The 17,679-nt window shown below is 34.6% G+C and overlaps 2 protein-coding genes across 11 annotated transcripts; both read left to right on the top strand.

Annotated features, from left to right (window-relative positions):
* The first annotated feature begins 752 nt into the window (after positions 1–752).
* Positions 753–6,061, top strand: LOC110604492 (protein STRUBBELIG-RECEPTOR FAMILY 3). Its single transcript, XM_021742672.2, has 16 exons — positions 753–1,190; positions 1,357–1,486; positions 1,565–1,636; positions 1,955–2,020; positions 2,109–2,180; positions 2,280–2,351; positions 2,435–2,506; positions 2,593–2,658; positions 2,805–2,870; positions 2,947–3,308; positions 3,398–3,801; positions 4,239–4,510; positions 4,762–4,900; positions 5,115–5,251; positions 5,400–5,556; positions 5,731–6,061. The coding sequence occupies exons 1-16, from the start codon at positions 1,085–1,087 to the stop codon at positions 5,791–5,793; spliced, it is 2,256 nt and encodes a 751-aa protein (XP_021598364.1). The 5' UTR covers positions 753–1,084; the 3' UTR covers positions 5,794–6,061.
* A 2,205-nt stretch (positions 6,062–8,266) lies between these two features.
* Positions 8,267–17,402, top strand: LOC110605239 (katanin p80 WD40 repeat-containing subunit B1 homolog KTN80.1). 10 transcript variants are annotated; one of them, XM_021743657.2, is made up of 18 exons: positions 8,267–8,599; positions 9,250–9,380; positions 9,774–9,891; positions 10,239–10,465; positions 10,553–10,655; positions 10,969–11,039; positions 11,573–11,647; positions 11,722–11,865; positions 12,072–12,252; positions 12,370–12,894; positions 13,491–13,550; positions 13,636–14,351; positions 14,898–15,020; positions 15,410–15,484; positions 15,610–15,722; positions 16,239–16,355; positions 16,460–16,528; positions 16,919–17,402. In XM_021743657.2, the coding sequence occupies exons 1-18, from the start codon at positions 8,575–8,577 to the stop codon at positions 17,139–17,141; spliced, it is 3,096 nt and encodes a 1,031-aa protein (XP_021599349.1). In that variant the 5' UTR covers positions 8,267–8,574; the 3' UTR covers positions 17,142–17,402. The 10 variants fall into 10 exon arrangements, 6 of the variants coding, with proteins under 6 accessions (XP_021599349.1, XP_021599351.1, XP_043808482.1 ...); XM_021743659.2 differs by having other exon boundaries at positions 16,914–17,402; XM_043952547.1 differs by lacking the exon at positions 8,267–8,599 and having other exon boundaries at positions 9,033–9,380; positions 16,919–17,029; positions 17,122–17,402.
* The last annotated feature ends 277 nt before the right edge of the window (positions 17,403–17,679 follow it).

Here is a 17,679-nt window from a genome sequence, read left to right as displayed (position 1 = left end):
TTTAGAAAACGACAAATGTTATTTCAAAATAGCAAACACTGTAGAGCTTAGCTTTTCAGAAAATGAAGTAACGGCTATATATATTTATAAATCCTTAATTTATGGAATTTTCTTATACACTAAACATCGTATTTTTAATTACTAAAAATGTATTTAATTTTAAAATAAATAAAATATTAATATGTTTAAAGTAATAGGCATCCATCTCTCTTTAATCATAGAAAAAGCTTTAAAGTTTGATGGTAATGGCTACCCATTACCCAATAAATAGAAATAAAGAAAAATATAAAAAATATTTTTATTTTATTAAATTTTCATTTCAAAAATATATGATTTATTTTAGAGGGTATAATTTAATTTTAAATTCTAAATTAATATAAAATTTATATTATAAGGTATTAATATAAAATTAAAAATAATATAAATGTGTTTGATATAACTTCAATTTTTTTAATCTATTTATTCAATCAAATAACATCTAAGTAAATTTGAAAAAAAATTATTTAAATTTTAGGATTTATCCAATATATTGTTTTAAAATTGGCGACATTATCGTAAAAAAAAAGATTCTAACTGAAAATAATGCTGAACTAGAACAGAAAATAAGATTTTATTTGGATTATTTAATAAATTTTAAATATTTAGATATGCAGCTTATGTAATTAATTAATATTTTTATTATTAATTTGAACACAGAGCCAGGTGTTACAGAGAAATACTTGAAAATATTAGGGACAAGGAGACCCCAATTAGCCCAATTCATTCTTTTAAGAGTATAAGCACCTTTGCTTTCAATCATGCCGTTGCCTTTGCCTCTGCCTCTGTTTTCTCTTTACTCTGTTTAGACACAACACAGAAAATCAGTGTTCTCTGTTTACACAGCCTTTATAATTCCTTCCTCGAACACCCACTCTCTGTCTCTGCTTCTGTAACTTCTGCTTTTAAAGCTGAGATTTTTAAGACTCTATCACAGATTACTACGCATCGTTTCCAATTCAATTCCACCTTTTCACTTTCCCTTTTCATCCCTCTCTCTATCTCTCAAGATTTCAAGTTTGGATTTTTTTTTGTTGGTGTTTTAAAAATGGGCTGTACAAAGTGGGGAATGTTTTCTGGGCTGGTGGTGGTGGTGGTGGTGGTGGTGGCTTGCATGGTTTCGTTTGGTGTTGCTCTCACTGACCCTCGTGATGGTACTTTTTTTTTTTTTTGTTTTCTTTGCTGTTTTGCTTTTGATTCCTCACCCTTTGGCTGTATCTGTTGGATTTCAAGCATTTGCCTTTTTATTCTGAAGTTTATTGCTTTCACTTGCTTAACATTCAGATTTTTTAGTTAAATTCTGTGTGTTGCGTCTTCCAGTTGCTGCGATGAATAGCTTGTTCCTTTCTTTGAACTTCCCACCATTGCTTGGATGGGTTCCTGTAGGAGGAGACCCTTGTGGAGAGGAATGGCAAGGTGTCAGCTGTGTATTCTTTAACATAACCGCACTGTATGTTCAATTCCTCTTTTGTTTGTTCTGATTTTTTATTTATAAACTTTTGCAATAATGATAATTTCGTTTCTACAGGAAACTAAATGGCATGAATTTAGGAGGAGCCTTGGACGATGAACTGGCGCTATTTGAATCTATCATAGAAATGTTAGTGGAATTTTATTTTCATACAAGCATGATTATCAGAACTACGGCAGTATAATTTGTTCAAAATCACCATTTTCTTGTTTACTTGAAAGCTTCTATTCGTAAACTTATCGCCAAGTTTGAACTTTGAAGTAGCGGTCAATGATCCTAATCTTTCAGAACAATTTTGAATATTGTGATTCTTAAGCAACTGAAAAGCTTGCATCTTGCCATACTCAATATGAGTTGCAGGCAGTATCCGAGTTCATGAATGATTTTTTTTTTACTTTTTGAATTCATGTTAAAGCTTATTGTCATTTTTGCTATATTCTGATGCAGAGATCTGAGTAACAATCATATTGGAGGGAATATTCCATCCAACTTACCCCTTACCTTGAGGAGCTTGTGAGTAAATTTCAAATATGTCAAATTTATTAAGGCAAATTAGTGTCTTTCCCAAATAAAATTGTATTTCTTCTTGATATTGTTTCAGCTCTCTTGCTGGTAATCAGTTCAATGGAAGCATCCCAGATACCCTCTCCTCTTTAACTCTGTTGTCATACTTGTATGTTTGAATCAAATTTTATTTATAATTGGGCCACATTAAAGAGTTTTGTTCTGATAGTGTAATTTTCATTTTAAACATAGCTTTTATTCTTCTCAGGTCATTAAACAATAATCATCTAAATGGAGGAATACCAGATGCCTTTCAACAGATGACAAGCTTGACACATTTGTGGGCATTTTAACTTAAAGCTATAGTTAAACGTTTCTGTTTAACTTTCTAGATTTTGCTTGTAACCATATATCATGGTATAGGGATTTGTCAGGTAACAATTTGAGTGGTCAGCTGCCTCCATCGCTGGGAAATTTGTCATCTCTTAGTTCACTGTGAGCTTTTAACTAGATTTTCCTGTAATTTTCCATAAATGTAATATTTCCATTAGTTATTTGTGATTTTTTTTTAACAATTGCAGGCATTTGCGGAATAATAAACTTATAGGGGTACTTGATGTCTTACAGGATCTTCCCCTTCAGGATCTGTAATTTTCTGACCACCTTTTTTGGGCTTTGAACTTTATTCTCTTTATCTTTTCTTATTAGTAGAAGAGCTTGGCTTAGAATTCCTGTAGTTGGTATGCATTGCTGCCTTCAACAGCTGATCCATTGTCACATTCTTTTGAGATAGGAATGTGGAGAACAATCTGTTTTCAGGGCCTATACCTGCAAAGCTACTGAGTATTCCAAATTTCAGGTGAATCTTTGTCTGACTTGTATTAATCTCCCGTTTTCTGCCTGCCTCAGTAATAGTTGCTTGTACTTCTTTGCAGGAAAGATGGTAACCCATTCAATACAACCATAATTCCTCCTCCTCCACTTGCGCTCCCTCCATCTCCAGCCATGCCACCATCTTCTGCACAGACACCTGAGAAGAAAGGACGTGGTCCACCTGCCTCAGAGACGCTAAAGGCCGAAAGTTCAAGGCCTCTTTTTACAACTAATAGAGCCATCTTGATTGGTCTTTCTGTGGTGGCAGTAGTTATCATATTAGGAGTGTGTGTGTTAATGTCGACCTGCTTTAGAAGAAGGCAAGTGAAGGAAGATGCTGAAAGGCAAGGTGAAGGTGCCTGTAGGGGCCACATAGATAAGCCTAGTAATAAATCGTCATTGCAACAAAATAGCCGAGGGAAAGGTAATTTAATCACTGTCCATCCCTTTGTTTGAACTTGCTAATCTTATCCATCTGCTTTTGAATTCCATTTCTATTGGCCTTTTGAGCAGTTCAAAAAGAATCGATAGTGAAATTACAAGATGAGTTTCAACTAGATAACAGAAAAATGGAGACAAGTCCAAAGCTTCAGGATGATCAGGGATTAGATCTGACACGAATGTCTGCATGGTCAAGGAAGAATACGGATCATGAGAAAGATATGAATTTTATGCATCTGCACCCACCACCACCCCCTCCTCCGTGTCTTCCAGTTGACAAGGTCATAGTAAATCCAGTTGTGCCTGCAGAAGTATACACAAGGAGTTCTTCAACTAAGATTCTGAAATCCTCAAGTTCTATAAGCGTTTTCACCATTGCCACTCTTCAGCAGTTCACGGATAGTTTTTCAGAAGAAAATTTTGTTGGAGAGGGCACACTTGGCAGCGTTTACAAGGCTGTGCTTCCTGATGGACAGGCAAGATTCTTTTTGCTATTATGAATAATAAATTGGTCTTTATTCAAGCTTCACCATACCTTGAACCATTGGGTGTATGATAAACACCAATTTGCTCCTTTTCTTTTTCATGTTATACAAACAGTATTCCTGGGTTCCTGTTCCTTTCCTTCATCATTAGAAAATTTTGCATTATGTTTTGAGTTGCAATTTTGTTTTGGTGGCCAATCCAACCACTAAAGAGAATTACAGTAATTGTGTCTGACAGAGATTGGGTAAAAATATCTTGAATAATCCTTGAAAACTCTTACACATATTTAGTATCTCTGTAATAATGTGCCTTGTATATGGCAATATCATTCTTCAAAGTTGGGCTAGCATATTGTTTTGTACAAATGGTCAAAGCTGAAATTCAGATTTCTATTTACTAACCTCATTTTCCACCCTCAATTTTTTAGCTACTGGCTGTCAAGAAAATGAATAACATGGCTACCAGGCAACAGACAGATGAGGAATTCGTTGACCTAGTTTCTACTATCTCTAGAATTCGACATGCAAACATTGTGGAACTTGTGGGTTACTGTAATGAGCATGGCCAACGGCTACTTGTTTATGAGTATTACGAAATGGGGACACTTCATGATGCACTGCATTTTGATGAGAAGATCCATAAAAAACTGTCATGGGATGCACGCATTAGGCTGGCTCTAGGAGCAGCTAGAGCACTACAGTAAGTGGGGCAACCAAACCTTAAACATAAATGCCTGTGTATAACTCATCAAAATAAATATTCAGTTTAAAGTGAACATTCATTTAAATATTTGGATTAAGTTTCCTTGGTTCATATCTATTAACTCTTACTAGGTCAACCTAAGACATTCTCCTTTGCTGTGGTTAGTTTCATCCCATCTTTAGTTGTTAGCCAAACTGACTTTCTTTATCCTTCCTTCCCCCTTAATTCTATTGTTTTTGTATGGTAAGATATCTGCATGAAGTCTGTCAGCCCCCCATTGTACATCGAAATTTCAAATCAAGCAATATCCTACTTGATGAAAAGCTTGCGGCATGTGTCTCAGACTGTGGGTTGGCCACTCTACAATCATCTGGCTCTGCAAGTCGGGTAATCTTTTGGTCCATGCAATTTCCCTGATCTTTCTATGGTCTTTATTCTGTACAGTGCCTTGATTTTCTGACTCTTTTTTTCTGGCATGAGGAACAATAGTGTAAAAGTTTATTATTGATTTGTCTATCTCTAAGCTTCAAAATCTTGACTTTTGCAGTTGCTAGTGGTATTTGGTTGCTAACAGTTGTAACTTGTAACAATGAATTTTCAGTTATCAGGACGTCTCCTCAGTGCTTATGGCTATGGCGCACCGGAGTTTGAGTTGGGGACTTATACTTGCAAGAGTGATGTGTATAGCTTTGGAGTTGTGATGCTAGAACTCCTGACTGGGAGGAAATCTTATGACAGGCAAGTGATTTCTTACAGGAGATTTTCTTTGTTTGTGCTGATCTGATTTTTAATTACAAATTCTAACTTTCAAGATAATGATTTTAACCAAATTTAATCAATCAATTTATTCAATTAATATCATGCTTTCATCTAAAAACTTGTCTAGGTCTCGTAGTCGAGGAGAGCAGTCTCTGGTTAGATGGGCAATTCCTCGGCTTCATGACATAGATTCACTCTCTGGGATGGTTGATCCTTCTTTAAACGGAGCATATCCTGTCAAGTCTTTATCTCGTTTTGCTGATATAATATCCAGATGTGTGCAGGTGATTTCTCTTCCATTTTTTCGGTATATTCCAGTTGTATCACAATAAAACTAAAGTAATTAGTAGGTCTTTAATCTCAAGTAACCCTTTTCTTTTCTTGGTTTAAAATATTAAACTGAAATTTTCTCTCTGGGAGAGATAAGCTGAGCTTCATTTTTCTTCTTCAATTTGCAGTGGGAGCCAGAATTTAGACCAGCAATGTCTGAAGTCGTCCAGGATCTTTTGCATATGATATGATAAAGAGGAGAATCTGAAGATCAACTGAACTCTAAGATTTTGGCCAGGTAGGTAATAGTCATTGGAGAAACAGTATTTATAATGTAAAACAGGATCTGTTATTTATACTTGAAGACTTGTTAGGATGGAAATTTTAGAGGTAAAAATTTTCTTTTCTTATAGTGCTATACTTACAGTTCATTGTTCTTTATATTCTTTGGAGATGTCTTGATACAATTATTATGTTTATTTTGTGTGAATATGGCTTGTGTAATTATTCATTTGTTGATGCCGATGTTTTCTTTTTTTACTGGGATTCTAACTCGAGATCTCACTCATACTCATTGGTTTTTTACTGGGATTCTAACTCGAGATCTCACTCATACTCATTGGTTAGATGATATATTTTTATCTCTACTCACATCGGGAATAGCAACTTGCTTTGAGGAGTTTCTTAAATGTTTTAAGAAAATGGATAATGCAAAGTTGGCCAGAAAAAAAACTAAAAAATTATTGGATTAGATGGGTATTAAGATGGTAGCAAGTCTGAGATGTCTGCTAGATTCCTCACAGTCAAATACTTTTCTTTTGTTCGACCACCGTCAAACAGATATCAGAACATGACAGTACTGAGCAGTTTAATGCAAAAGCACATGAATAGTTTATTAAAATATTCGCCTAAATCAAGATCCCTCTTCTTTGTTCTGTCTGATCAGATCTTAGATTCAACGCTGCCCAACTCTCCAAATTCGACATATTTGGAATACAGCTCCGTGGGCGGTGGCCTTTCAACATTAGGGGGGAACTGCTTGTCTCAAACTTTGGTAATAGTCCTTCTGGTTGTTCCAAGATCTTCTTGAGCAAATGAGTGGGACATGAATGCTAAGATCCTGCAACTGAATTTTATACCTACCCACTAATGCAATACCTAAATGGGTCCTGCAATGCTTAGTTGGATTCTTTGGTTAAATTGCATGGCCTCCCTTCACTGTTTCCATGTGGGTGTATTTTAGCTTATTATGGACCTCCTCTCTCCTTCACAAGTTACTGTCTCTTTGAGAAATATGGTCATGTGTACTTCTTTTGGGACGCTGCTATATTCTTTCTCTTTTTCTTTTTGGTGCATGAATTTGGCTAAGACATTTCCCTTTTGCCTCATAATCCAATTTTCATCCCATCCCATCCCCACATCTCCCCAGAAAGGTTGTGGATTGGTTATTCTCATACCAGAAAGACTCGAGCTTTTGATGGCTCAACTAAATTTCTAAGCAACTGTCTCTTTCAATTGGTTTATAGAAAAAATTTCAATAATGTAATGAAATATACATAAAAGAAAAATAAATTTAAGATTAAAGAAAAGTTTGTTTTTCAAGGGAATCTGTGTTGCTGTCATTTAACACGAAATATTCGTTTCTTCAGTTTAATCAACGTCCATTCTTTGTCTCGGTTTGGTTTACAATTTTTAATCATTTATCGGTTGGTGGACTTTACCTTTTTGTCCATAATAAAATAATTAATATTAAAATATTTTAATTAAAATTTAATCTCTTATATTATAAAAAAAATAAAAATTAGGGGTGAGTATTGAATCGAACCGATAAAATTAAAATTTTGATATTTATAAAAATCAAATCAAACTAATTTTAGTTAAAAATTGAATTGAATCAAATTGATCTGATTTAATTTGATTTAATTTAATTTGATCGGTTTGAATTTTTAATAATTTTTTTATAAAGTATTTTAAAATTTAATTGAAATATTTTAATTTTAATATAATTTAATATCTCCATATTATTGAAAATAATATATTATTATCACTAATCGATTTAATTTAATTTTTTTATTAAAATCAAATCAAACTAAAATAATTAAAAATTTTAAAATTAAAAATTAAATCGAATCGAAATGAATAAAAAATTAAATTAAAATTTTAAATTAATTGAGTTGAATTAAATTTTTCGATTTGAATTAAATATTTTACGCCTCTAATAAAAATAATATTATAATTAATTAATTGAATTGAATTTTATTAATTTTTTATTAAAATTAAATTACAATTATAAATAAAAATTAAACTGAAAAAAATAAAAACAGAATCGAATTTTTTTATAATATGTAAAAATAACATGCTGGAAAAACTATTTTTTATAATATGTAAAAATAAATAAATAAAAAGGTAAAAATAATATAATAATTTTCTGATAATTAACGATCGAATGTACGATATTGTCTTTTTCCCACTTAATTAGAGTGCGAAAACCATAAAAAAAAAAAAAGGAAAAAAAAAAGAAATAATTTCCACCGTGCTATTATTAATTTCAGAAAAGAAAAAGAAAAAAGAAAAAAAATTTCAAAATTTCAAAATTCTACGCTCACCACCAGTACAAACATCGTCAGACGAGGGCTTTATCGTAATTAACTATGAAAACACGTAAAAACAAGGGCTATTTTAGGAAAATAAATAAAAAGAATAAGCAATAAGAAACAGTACATAGAAACTGCCTCTATTGCTGTATTCATATGGTCTGAAATCTGAGTTCAACTGTTCTTGTGAGCAAATTGCCAAAGGGGAAATTAGGGAGCAGTTCTTGGTGTTTTCACTGTCGAATCGCATCTGAAATTCCATCGAAGAAGGACTAGAGAACGATTTTCTTTTTCATCTTATTTTAACTGAATTCCTAACTTTCACCTTTGGATTTCCACTTTTCTATTGTTGTGTGGACTGCGAATTTCAAGCTACTTTCTGATCTGATTCCTCTTGGCGAGGAATTGTTTTCTGGGTCTCTCTGTATCGTGGAGGAAATGGCAAAACGTGGATATAAGCTGCGTATCTTTTTTTTTTTTCGTGTAATAATGCTGAGCTTTAATCAGTTTGGATTTTGAAGCAGTTGGTATAATTTTAGGGTTCTACTGTATTTTGCTTGTGCATTGAGCTTGTTTTGAAGGTTAATATCTGTTTTGGGTTTTCTAAACTCTGATTCTGTGGCTTTGTTTATTATTATTGTTGTTGTTGTTATTATCTTTAAATGCTCTGCTCGAATGTTGATTGCTTATTTGAGCTTCTTTTCATTGTTCATTGTGGACTTTTTAGCTGAAAAACGAGTTTTCCTTTGGTTATCTGTAAACTGTGGCTTCTATCCACTTTTGGAGTAAAGTTTATCTGATAATGCTATTTCTGTTGGTTTGCCGAACTGATCTTCTATTGATTTAAGTTTCTTTATGCCCCCCCCCCCCCCCACCCCCCCCTTCTTTTTTTTCTTCCTGTTGAGTGTGGGAAGATGGGGGCAGATTTATAGTTTGCAGCTTTATGTTTTTGTTATTCGGGATATGAATGATGCTGATTTCAGCATAATTGCGTTGCGATCGACAGAAGATGTTTTATGCTAACCTAAGATGAGAACTTTGAAAAAAAAGATCCTGTGGTTAATTTTTTCTGCTGAAGTTTTATGTGCGGTACCTTGACTGAAATGAAAACAGAAGAATTTGTAGCTCATTCCACCAATGTAAATTGCTTAAGTATCGGGAAAAAGGCATGTAGACTTTTTATTACAGGCGGCGATGATCACAAAGTCAATCTTTGGGCAATTGGAAAACCAACTTCTTTAATGGTCAGTTCATAAGTTTTTTTTTTTTTATTCCTTCCTTGAACCTTCTTAAATGTATTTCTAATTTAGATGCTTTTTTAGCTTCTCGCATGTGGTTATTGTATGTGTATTATATTGTAGAATTTTCCATATAAAAAACAATGCCAATAAATATAGTCTGATAATTTAGTGACTGGATGATTGTGACAAGATTGATCTGGCTTTTTCATTATCATTTGGTTTTAGTGGGTTATATTTCTTGTGCTTCATTCTGAAACTGGCCATTATATTTCAATATCTAATGTCATTCTGTATTTTTGTTGGAAAATTGTTGTGGAAATTTGGAATGAACCAGACTTTATGTGGCATTATTATCATGTAAAATAGTAAGTTTATTTATTGTTTTTCCAAATGCAGACCTTGTGTGGTCACACAAGCCCAGTTGAATCTGTAGCTTTTGACACAGCAGAAGTTTTGGTTCTTGCTGGAGCTTCCACTGGGGTGATAAAGCTTTGGGATTTGGAAGAAGCAAAAAGTAAGTGGTTTTTTTGATTGAGCAGTACTTGATTAAATCAGAATTGGAATTTTAGTTTGGAAGTTGGTTATGCTGTGCTGTTTCTGTCTGACATCTAGAGATTGACTAAACTGAGAACTTGTTAGACCTAAACTTTGGTCATGATTCAATTCCTAAATTTAAATATAAACTCTCATGAGAGGAGACAAATGGTGTGTTCCACCGTGATAAGAGCATCTAGAGCATAATTTTCCTTTTTTAAGTCCTATTATATCTCTAGCACAATGCCACCCTTGTATTGTAGCCAGGATTGCTACAAGAGTTTCTGAGTAAAATCTAATATTTTTCTTATTGTTCGTGAAGTGTAGTGCTTCGCACTCTTACTGGACACAGCTCGAACTGCACTGCAGCTGAGTTTCATCCATTTGGCGAGTTCTTTGCATCTGGTTCAACAGACACAAATCTGAAGATCTGGGATATCAGAAAGAAGGGATGCATTCATACATACAAGGGTCATACTCGAGGCATTAGTACTATTAGATTCACTCCTGACGGTCGCTGGGTGGTTTCTGGTGGATTTGACAATGTTGTAAAGGTATTAATTGATCTCACTATCAATAGAAGACAAATATTTAGTTTCATTTCTGTTCCTTCACTCAGTTTCTCTATTATCATAAAACAGGTATGGGATCTTACTGCTGGAAAGCTTATACATGATTTTAAGTTTCATGAAGGACATATTAGATCCTTAGATTTTCATCCCCTCGAATTTCTCCTGGCCACAGGTGAGGCCTCGTTTTCTATGTGGCTTAGTTCTGATGAGTTCTGCTTGCAATTTTTGCATGGGAAAGAGATCAGTTTTTTTATGAGCATTGGCTGCTTTATTTTCAACTTCTTTGTCAATAAATTGCTAGTGTGAATTATGTATCATCCGTAGTTCAATTACATATTTGCTTTGTATGGATCACGTTGAGGCATACTTTTTACAACTAATATTACTGATTGCTGCATCCTTCACATCCTCCATCAGCATTTTTTCATCAGTTTCTCACAAGACTTGACTAGAAATTTTGTGTAACATGCAATTCAATTTTTCAGGTTCAGCAGATGGAACTGTGAAGTTCTGGGACTTGGAAACTTTTGACTTGATTGGGTCTACCAGACCAGAGGTGAGCATACTTAAATCAAGCATTGACAAACAGTATGATTTAGTTTTGGCTGTGAAGCGTTCAAGTTTCTGTCGCAATGATTATTTTCTTTCCTGAAATAGGAAAAACTATTTGTTTCTGTAAACTCCATGATACAAATAATTTTCACAGTTGTTCATTTCCCTTATATTATTTTGTGATTTAATACATTGTATACTAATGCTTGTGTTTTGCCTCTCAAGAAGCTTAAGCATCAATCATCATAATATGTGGTCGATTTGTTCCTGTGTGCCAATAATTGTATATGCTTTTGATAGGAAGGAAAGCAATGTAGTGTGACAGTTTGGTGCTCATTTACATTAAAGAACTTGTAGGCTTCTACTTTTTTTTTTCCCCATAAAAAGGTGCTAAGACTTTTGTCTAATATTTTCAGAATTTTGTGCTGACAATTATAAATTCCATAAAGCTTTTGGGCTTCAATTTACTGACATTGTAAATAAATTAGTTCTTTGTTGAGTTTCATTGTCTAAAAAGCTTATCTTTCCTCTTTCCAGGCCACTGGAGTACGCACAATTACCTTTCATCCCGATGGGAGGACACTTTTTTGTGGATTAGATGATTCTTTGAAGGTTTGCATTGTTGCTATCTCATAAATGTCTCTCATATCTATAATAGATTGTAAGGGATTATGCATAAACTGCAGGTTTATTCTTGGGAGCCTGTAATTTTCCATGATGCCATTGGTATTGGGTGGTCTACACTTGGTGACCTCTGCATTAATGAAGGAAAACTTTTGGGTTGCTCGCATTATCGAAATTCTGTGGCAGTTTGGGTAGCAGATATATCGGTAAATTTTCTAATGAATTCCATTTATTTTTCTTTTTGGTTTTCTAGTGAGTTCCTTTTTATTGTTTTGATTATCTAAGTCAAACAGTTTCCTCTTATCGACCGTTTTTCCTTCCCTATGTTTTGAAACGTTAATTTATTTGAATTTTTTTTGGGTCATCTCGTGGGTGTCAGTTATGCCATTAACTTTGCCCTTATTTTGTTAAGCTTATTGAGCCATATGGAGTTGGTTTTGTACCGGAAGAAAGTGATTGTGCAGAGAAAAAATTTAACATCTCCAAAAGTGATTCTCCTGTTAAAGCAAGGACTGGAGAAAGATCGGCTTCAGATTTACGCTCTATATCTCCTGAGTATGAGATCAAAGAAATAAAGAATATATATGTAGACTGTAAGTTGTTATATTTGAATCTTAGTGTCTTAATGAGGGCATAAGCAGTGCACGAGTCAAATTTATCTTCTGTTCTGTTGTCTCTCTGATGGCTAATTAATTACCTTTCGTGTAAAGCTACTGGTGGAATTCCTGTTTCTTCACAAAAAGCTGGGTCTTTGAGTTCACCAAATATGGTCCTCCCGGTGGATTCCAAGGAGATGATTAATCCACCAACAGAGAAGAAAAGTTCCACAATAGAAGTGACTGGAAAAGCTAGTGGGGAAGCACTTAATAAATCTTTTGTTGTGCCCACTGTTGTACCTCGGGACAGTGCTGTTGATAATAACTCTTCTAATTCTGGAAGGGGAACAGTCACTTTTTCAAGGACAAAACCTGGCATGTTGCTCAGGCCAGCTCATATTTGGAGGCCATCAAATAGCAAGAATGATGTTGAGAAGCTATCAGTAGCTCTTGAATCTGAAACTTCTAGCAGTGTGACGAGTGAAAAAGAGAGTGCAATGGATCTGAAGTCGCAATCTCTGCATGTATCAGAAGATGGGATACAGAATTCCTGTGAGGAAAATAAATCTACTATTAAGAGTGTTGCAGATAAGTTTGAAAAAATTTTATCCCCAGAGACACCCACGTGTCAGGAAAATTGTGAGTTCTTATTCTTATATAACAGCATTAGTTTTCATAATTGTTGAGTGTGCATTTGTTTCACCCTTGCTTGGACTCAGTTAGATCATCAAAGCCTTTTTTTCCTAATCATTTCCCTTCTGTACTCATTTCATATTTTCACTCTATTCTCTCTGATTATATTCACATAAAGTACAGGCCAACTTGTTGGTAGATATGGTCAAACAATCTTTTGTTGTAGTTCTCAGTTATCACTGTATTTTACTTTTGCCAGAGTTCATTGATCATGTGTTATCTCATCTGGCCTTCCATGTGAATACCTTCATCGTAAACCATGCCAATTTTATTCCTTTTTCAATTTTAATTTTTCATGTCCATCTTTTAATGTTTACTGTTGCTTTCATTGATAGGATATATAATATGCAATGCTCGTAATAATATCATTGATTCATGCTTAAAGATATATGTTAGAATTCCGTCTTAATTTTATGTCATGCGATCTATCCATTTTTGTCCATTTTCTGCTTGTTGAGAGTTTCTGATCTTCATTTTATCTCATTTAATGATTGTAATGTATTTAATCACCAGCTGGTAATGATTAATCCTCTTGTTTTCAGGTGATGAATCCATTGCTAATAGCAATAAAGGGATCCCCTCCGTTAAAATCGTCAATGGAGGTTTGTGTTCTTAGCAGCTCTGTGATTTATAGGAGTACACATATCAAATGAAATGGATTATGTCTAAATAATTATATTTTGGCAGTTGCTGTTGTAGCGGGCAGGACACGCTCTCTGGTTGAGAGATTTGAAAGACGAGAGAAATTTAGCAGTGAAGATCAATCAATCAATATGGCTTCTCAAGTTGCACATGAAACAAATAGGATATCTAATATCAACCCTGGTGCTGCAAAAGAAACTGATATAAAACCTCCAACAGCAACCAGTGTGAGCTCTCTTGTTATGCCTGAAAATGATAGAAAACCTCCAACAGCAATCAATACAAGCCCTCTTGTTATGCCTGAAACTGATAGAAAGCCTCCCACTTCAGTGAATGTGACACCTCATTTTATGCCTGAAACTGATAGAAAACCTCCCACTTCGGCTAATGTGCCACCACATTTTATAGCTGAAATTGATAGAAAACCTTCCACAGAAACTAATATGACCACTCATGTTATACCTGAAACTGATAGAAAACCTCCCACAGCAACTAATATGCCCGCCCATGCTATGCCTGAAACCAAGAGTAAACCTGTCATAGCAACTAATATGACTCTGGGTTTTATGCCTGAAATGGGTAGAACACCTGCTAAAGGAACTGCTTTGACCCCTCGTGCCATATGTGAAAGGGATAGAAAACCAACCACAACTACTAATGTGAATCCTCGAGTCGTACCTGAAACAGATAGATCACCTCCCATAGCAACTGAGGTGACTCCTCGTGTCATACGAGGAATGGATAGAGCACCTTCCATGCTGGTATGATTTTTGTCCTCTTAAAGAGAATATTTTGTCTAGTCCAAACATAAATGAACTGTGGCATCTCTGATGGGTTTAATATAAACTCCAGTGGAATGTGATAATGTCACAAGTAAAAAACTTAACTTTGATGAGTAAAACTTTCAAGATGGATAAATTTTTCACATGGAGTTACTAACATGGATTAGTCATGGAAAGTGACTAAAATGTTCTATATCTGCTAGCCATGATAATGGCCATTTGAATTAGCGCTTAAGTATTTTTTTTCCTCATGAAGCCTCTTGAGTACTGATATTATACTCGTATTTTCCTGCACCTATGAATTGGCATTGGAAAAGTCACTGTTAGTTGTTGCAAGTTGCAACACCTTATTGGCCAAGGATTGTATCAAATCTTGTTTGTCATTACCAAAATGGTTTTCCTATCGCAAAACCCATTTATGAACTTTCTAGACTTCTAGTTTATTTTGTGGAGGAGCATACATGAGCATCTGCCTTTTTCTTTATTCAACCAAAGTCACTCAGCTCTCTATTGTAATAATGACAGGAGGAGCCTCAGATTTCTGGCAGCGAACCGGTTTGTTCTAGTTATCGAGATATTAGTGAAGATTTGATGCGAACTCATGATGTATTCTTGAGTACCCTTAAATCCCGCTTGACAAAATTACAGGTAAATTTAGCAGTTTTGAATGAAGCTTCTGCGACTAGATTTAACAAGAGGCAAACAGCTCTTTGCTTAGTATTTTTAATGATGTTGGCAAAATATTGCAGTGTTGCAATGTTTTTGTTGCAACTTAAGATGTTTTGAAGTTTTCTTTCTCAATTATAGGTAACCTCTAGATGTGTTTGCGTTCTCTAGAGATCCATTTAACAATGTAGAATACTTTTCAATAGTTAATAGTGATCTAAACCTTATCTATTTGTGCTATATCTGAAGACTGATGAAGCATTTTATCTGTAGTTTAGTATCTTGATTACATCCTAAAGTTTCTTTCATGCTTTGCTTTTTCTTCCCTTCTCTTGGATGCAAATCACAAAGATACTGCTAATGTCCTACAGGTAGTTAGACACTTTTGGGAACAGAATGACATTAAGGGTGCTATCAATGGTTTAAGAAAGCTGCAAGATCCTTCTGTGGGTATTTGTGAGAATAGTTCATATCTGATGCTTATTAATTGTATTTAAATGATTATGACCTGTAACTGATGGTTTATCTTGGACATTTGGCTTTCCATGATAATAATCAAATCCTGACGCAGGTGCAAGCAGATGTAATCAGTATCCTTATGGAGAAAATGGAGATTCTTACCTTAGATCTATTTTCTTGCTTACTTCCCGTGCTTGTGGGCTTACTGGAGAGCAAGATGGAAAGGTAATTGTGAAGGGAACATGGTCTGAAAACTTCTAATGTTAGGGTTTTGGATGATATAGAATCTGCGGTATTGTATTATTGGTCCATTCCCTGCAGCCTTACCAAATATCAGCCATAATGAGACCAATAACCCTGCATCTAATCGGCATTATGCCAAACTGTTATTGATTGTTGGAACATTGTCATCAACTTATTATATTTTCATGGCTCTATTATCTTGAGTTGCAGCAATATATGCTCTTTCACAGTAATGTATACAACAAATTCCCTGTCACATATCTTTATGTGTAGGCTGTATTGGCCTAAAGGTCACAAGTTTTTGTTTGCTTCTATTTTTCATTTTTTAATATTGAGTAGAGATGAATCTCTACTTAAAGAAACAACTGTAGGATAGGGGGCAAGAGTTGCATCAGATTGCAAGAACTTTGAAATCTAGAGTCATTTGCCTCAATAACAATTTAATTTCTAACTTAGGGAGATCCCTTCAGAAGTTTAACTTGCATTGTTAATGTACAGGCACACAAGTGTCTCATTGGAGATGCTACTGAAGCTTGTAGCAGTCTTTGGCCCAATAGTACGCTCAACCATTTCTGCTCCTCCAGCTGTTGGTGTTGATCTTCATGCAGAGCAAAGGTTTGGTTATGCAGCATTTTCACGGAGACTTGCTTAAGAGTTTCCTGCATAACGTGGATTAATCCAACTTATTCATTGTGTCACTGATTGATATTTGAGTGCAGGCTAGAATGTTGCAAGCAATGTTTTGTCCAGCTGCAAAATATCCAACAAATTCTTCCACTAGTTACAAGGCAAGCAGGAATCTTGGAGTATTCTTTTCTTTTTTCTTTTCCCAACTTTGATTAAAATATAACAAATAAGTTCAGAAGAAACGAGACGCCATTCTGAAGTATTGCCATTTCCCGTTGACTATATTCTAGCAATTAATTGAAGGCTTCCGTACAAAAATTCTTGCTTCTTCCATTTGTAGTGTGCTTTTGGACTCCATATGACATGTCACTTTACTTAATAGTCACTATGCGACTTTTCCAGCACAGTGACACCACTTTGAAAGAACATTTACTACTTTGTATTTATTCTAAATGCTTGTTTTCTATGTAATGAAATCTGATGCTTTTCCTAGTCACAAATTTGACAAACTACTCATGAGGATCTTCCTTATAAATTTTGCTACAGGAAAGGCGGATTAGTGGCAAAATCGGCTCTAGAATTGAATCTAGTTCTTCGAGGATCATAGCCAAAGCCCGCCATTGGAAGTCGCTTCCTGCTGCAAGTCTCAGAGTACTGCGCAGGCAATATCCTAACTGCACTATGCAATGCTATTCCTTCCACGTGTCATTGGGCACCTCACAATTTTGTCATGCTGCTTCTTACTTTTTGGCAGTCCATATCGGCCTTTTTTAGCAACAGAATCCAACAGCTTATGAGGCAAATATTACAGCAGCTTCTTTTACGTGCCATGCCACTGTCAATCCATCATTACATAAATCAGTCATCTTTAGTGCCATGGTCCTTCAGGCAGTATATTTTCTGTAAGTATTTGATTCTGGGTATTGTTGTCTGATTTTGTGTTTCTCTTACAATGTTCAAATGAATGTAATTAGGTGGCAATTCTTATGTATACTACAATCATCTTATTCAATGAAATGCATAGATTTCTTCAAAGACTGGTTCAATTCGAAATTCTTTGATTTGTATTAGCTGTTATCTTCCCAAGTTCCCAACCATAAACAGATTAGTTGTCTGTCCTAACCTTTTCTTTGAAAAGAAATATATTTCTAAGAGTTGAACTAGATGATTTTAGTTCAATTTAAAATCAATTTTAGTTGAATAATGTTGGTATTAATCTTAAACCTAAAATTAGCAAAAAACAGTGATTTTTGTTTCTTATTACGCAAGTAATAAATTTTATAATTGGAATGGTAGATAAAATGGTCCACCA

Source organism: Manihot esculenta, chromosome 17 (genome assembly GCF_001659605.2).
Source record: "Manihot esculenta cultivar AM560-2 chromosome 17, M.esculenta_v8, whole genome shotgun sequence".
NCBI classification, from domain to species: Eukaryota; Viridiplantae; Streptophyta; class Magnoliopsida; order Malpighiales; family Euphorbiaceae; genus Manihot; species Manihot esculenta.
This window is presented reverse-complemented; position numbering and strand designations above follow the sequence as displayed.

Excerpts from the sequence above, each read along its gene's own strand:
- LOC110604492 (XM_021742672.2), top strand. The coding sequence starts at position 1,085 with ATGGGCTGTACAAAGTGGGGAATGTTTTCTGGGCTGGTGGTGGTGGTG. Across the intron at positions 3,309-3,397 it reads ACAAAATAGCCGAGGGAAAG|TTCAAAAAGAATCGATAGTG; the intron begins GTAATTTAATCA and ends CCTTTTGAGCAG. Across the intron at positions 5,557-5,730 it reads TAATATCCAGATGTGTGCAG|TGGGAGCCAGAATTTAGACC; the intron begins GTGATTTCTCTT and ends TTCAATTTGCAG.
- LOC110605239 (XM_043952546.1), top strand. The coding sequence starts at position 9,219 with ATGTGCGGTACCTTGACTGAAATGAAAACAGAAGAATTTGTAGCTCAT. Across the intron at positions 13,551-13,635 it reads CGTTAAAATCGTCAATGGAG|TTGCTGTTGTAGCGGGCAGG; the intron begins GTTTGTGTTCTT and ends ATATTTTGGCAG. Across the intron at positions 16,356-16,459 it reads GATCTTCATGCAGAGCAAAG|GCTAGAATGTTGCAAGCAAT; the intron begins GTTTGGTTATGC and ends ATTTGAGTGCAG.